The sequence below is a fragment of the Paracoccidioides lutzii genome, assembly GCF_000150705.2.
Source record: "Paracoccidioides lutzii Pb01 unplaced genomic scaffold supercont2.28, whole genome shotgun sequence".
NCBI classification, from domain to species: domain Eukaryota; kingdom Fungi; phylum Ascomycota; class Eurotiomycetes; order Onygenales; family Ajellomycetaceae; genus Paracoccidioides; species Paracoccidioides lutzii.
This window is the reverse complement of record NW_015440974.1, coordinates 34,019-36,026: the sequence shown is the minus strand read 5'-3', so window position 1 is coordinate 36,026 and position 2,008 is coordinate 34,019. Positions and strand designations below refer to the sequence as shown.

At 48.2% G+C, this 2,008-nt stretch overlaps 1 protein-coding gene across 1 annotated transcript; it reads left to right on the top strand.

Moving 5' to 3' along the window:
• Positions 1 to 252: 252 nt before the first annotated feature.
• PAAG_07949 (hypothetical protein) lies at positions 253 to 1,512 on the top strand (the record flags this gene model as incomplete). Its single annotated transcript, XM_015846381.1, has 1 exon — positions 253 to 1,512. One exon carries the CDS (start codon positions 253 to 255, stop codon positions 1,510 to 1,512), a length of 1,260 nt encoding a protein of 419 aa, XP_015700816.1.
• Between the last annotated feature and the right edge of the window lie 496 nt (positions 1,513 to 2,008).

Below are 2,008 nucleotides of genomic sequence, written 5' to 3'. Positions count from 1 at the left end.
AAGCAGTTTCATAGTTTGCCGGGAAAGAGTTTAGAGTAGTTGGGATGAAACCATAGCGCTTATGAAGATGCAAAGTCTGTTGCCGAATGAGATCGTCGAAAGGGGGGATGGCGAATTGCTGAAACAACGGCGAAGGAACTTACGAGGCTAAAGCAGGTTGGGAAATGGCGAATCGAAGCTGTGGATACGAGCCATGATTTCGAGACAAGGACGGAAGATGTTTCTGAAGTTCGTGCTGGCAAAAGAGTGGCGATGGGGTCGGGTGCATATCATAACAGCATATCACCTGTGGAAACGAAAACAACGTCAGATACTGCAGAATATCCATCGTCGTCGGCTCCAGAAACTGAACCCAGCGAGACTGTCCCTTCCAATCAAGATACACAGGTGCCCAGTCACGAAACAGACTCTGCTGGACCTGAACCTGAACCTGAGCCTGAGCCTGAGCGTGAACCTTTTGTGGGTGATAATGCTGGCACTGGGGATAATTTTTGGGGTGGGGTAGTCGCTCAACTCATAGAACATAAAGAAGTCCCCCGTAATTCCCCTGATCAGGCTAGCGATGGCCCATCGTCTCAGCAGCAGCCATTGATGACAATTTTATCATCGTCACCATCAACAACAACAACAACAACAACAAACCTTTCTTCCCCTCCGGAGCCATCCAGGCAATCCACAATCTCCATTCCTCCCCCCCAAACCAGCTCCTCCTTTTCAGACTCAATCTCCCAAGCCAAGAAACAATATGACAGGGCTCATTCTGTTGCCGGCGCCCATAACTCTGGAACACCAGATGAACACGTCATCGTGTCCATCGAATCCGCATACCCAGGTTGCCTTCAACACGCAAGTGAAAACCTCGAACCCCATCTCAAAGCCCCATCAGAATACGCAAGAATTCCCATCACCAACGCCATCACCATCCCCACTCCCACTCCACCACAAGATGATGGCCTCCTCTTAATCGCATCCGCAAAACTCCAATCCAGCCTGGAACTCGCCTCTGTCGCTCTATCAAAAGCAATGGCAAGCGCCACCGCCGCTGCCACGGACACGGACACAGACACCGGTACCAAAACTACCGTCCCAGGCCAACAAATAATCCTGGACGCGCGCCGGCGCTATTACGAAGCCATTGGCCTCGCCCATGACCAATATTCCATCTTTCTTAACTCTGCCTCCGACACCACCTCCACCTCCATCTCCACCTCTATTTCCAGCTCCGTAAAGCCCTCAGAAACAAGAACCCCAGCACTAACCAGTAAGCCAATTCTCGAACAAGCCAGTTCGGAGTTCAGCAGCGTTTCCTCGTTGGCATCTGCAAGCTTAGACGCAGTGTTATACTCCATCCGCTTTGTCTCGGCCAGCGTCGACCCTGTCTCTGCCAGCAGTGTTATCGCAGATGCCTCGTCAAGGTTCCAGGATGCGCTCTCCTCTGCAAGCGCGTTGCTTGCGTCGGCATCGTCGGCTGCCAGCAGTACCCCGACGAGTGCGACAAAGGATGAGTTGTAGAGCAATTTGCATGAGTGTATATTTAACGTACGTTTTGATGACATGTTGAAAACAAACCTACAAGGAGAAAAAAAAAAAAATAACAATAATAATGGCATGCACTGGGAAGAAAGATCGGAACAGTACTTGTTCGTGCTAAAAAGAGCATCAGGGCATGGAAATAGCGAAAAGAAGAAAAAAGGGAACGAAGTTCAGTTTGTATACCAATATTATTATTATATTCCCCCTGTCCACCCTCCAGCAACCCCCCGATTGTATGTATGTATACATATTTCCTTTTCGCTTTCCTGTTGGCTTGATATAATTGCCGAAGGGCTCAGTATTACGATCATGTGTATACGTTACATTCGTCTCTAGTATATTTATATGACTGATATACATGTCCTACCATATCTAACAGCGATTCAAGTTAAACTTGTTTTCTAGTCATTGCTCTAAAATCCCAAGTTAGCCTTCCAAGTTAGCTTTCATTTGTTCTAGTTATCGTTCTCATTGC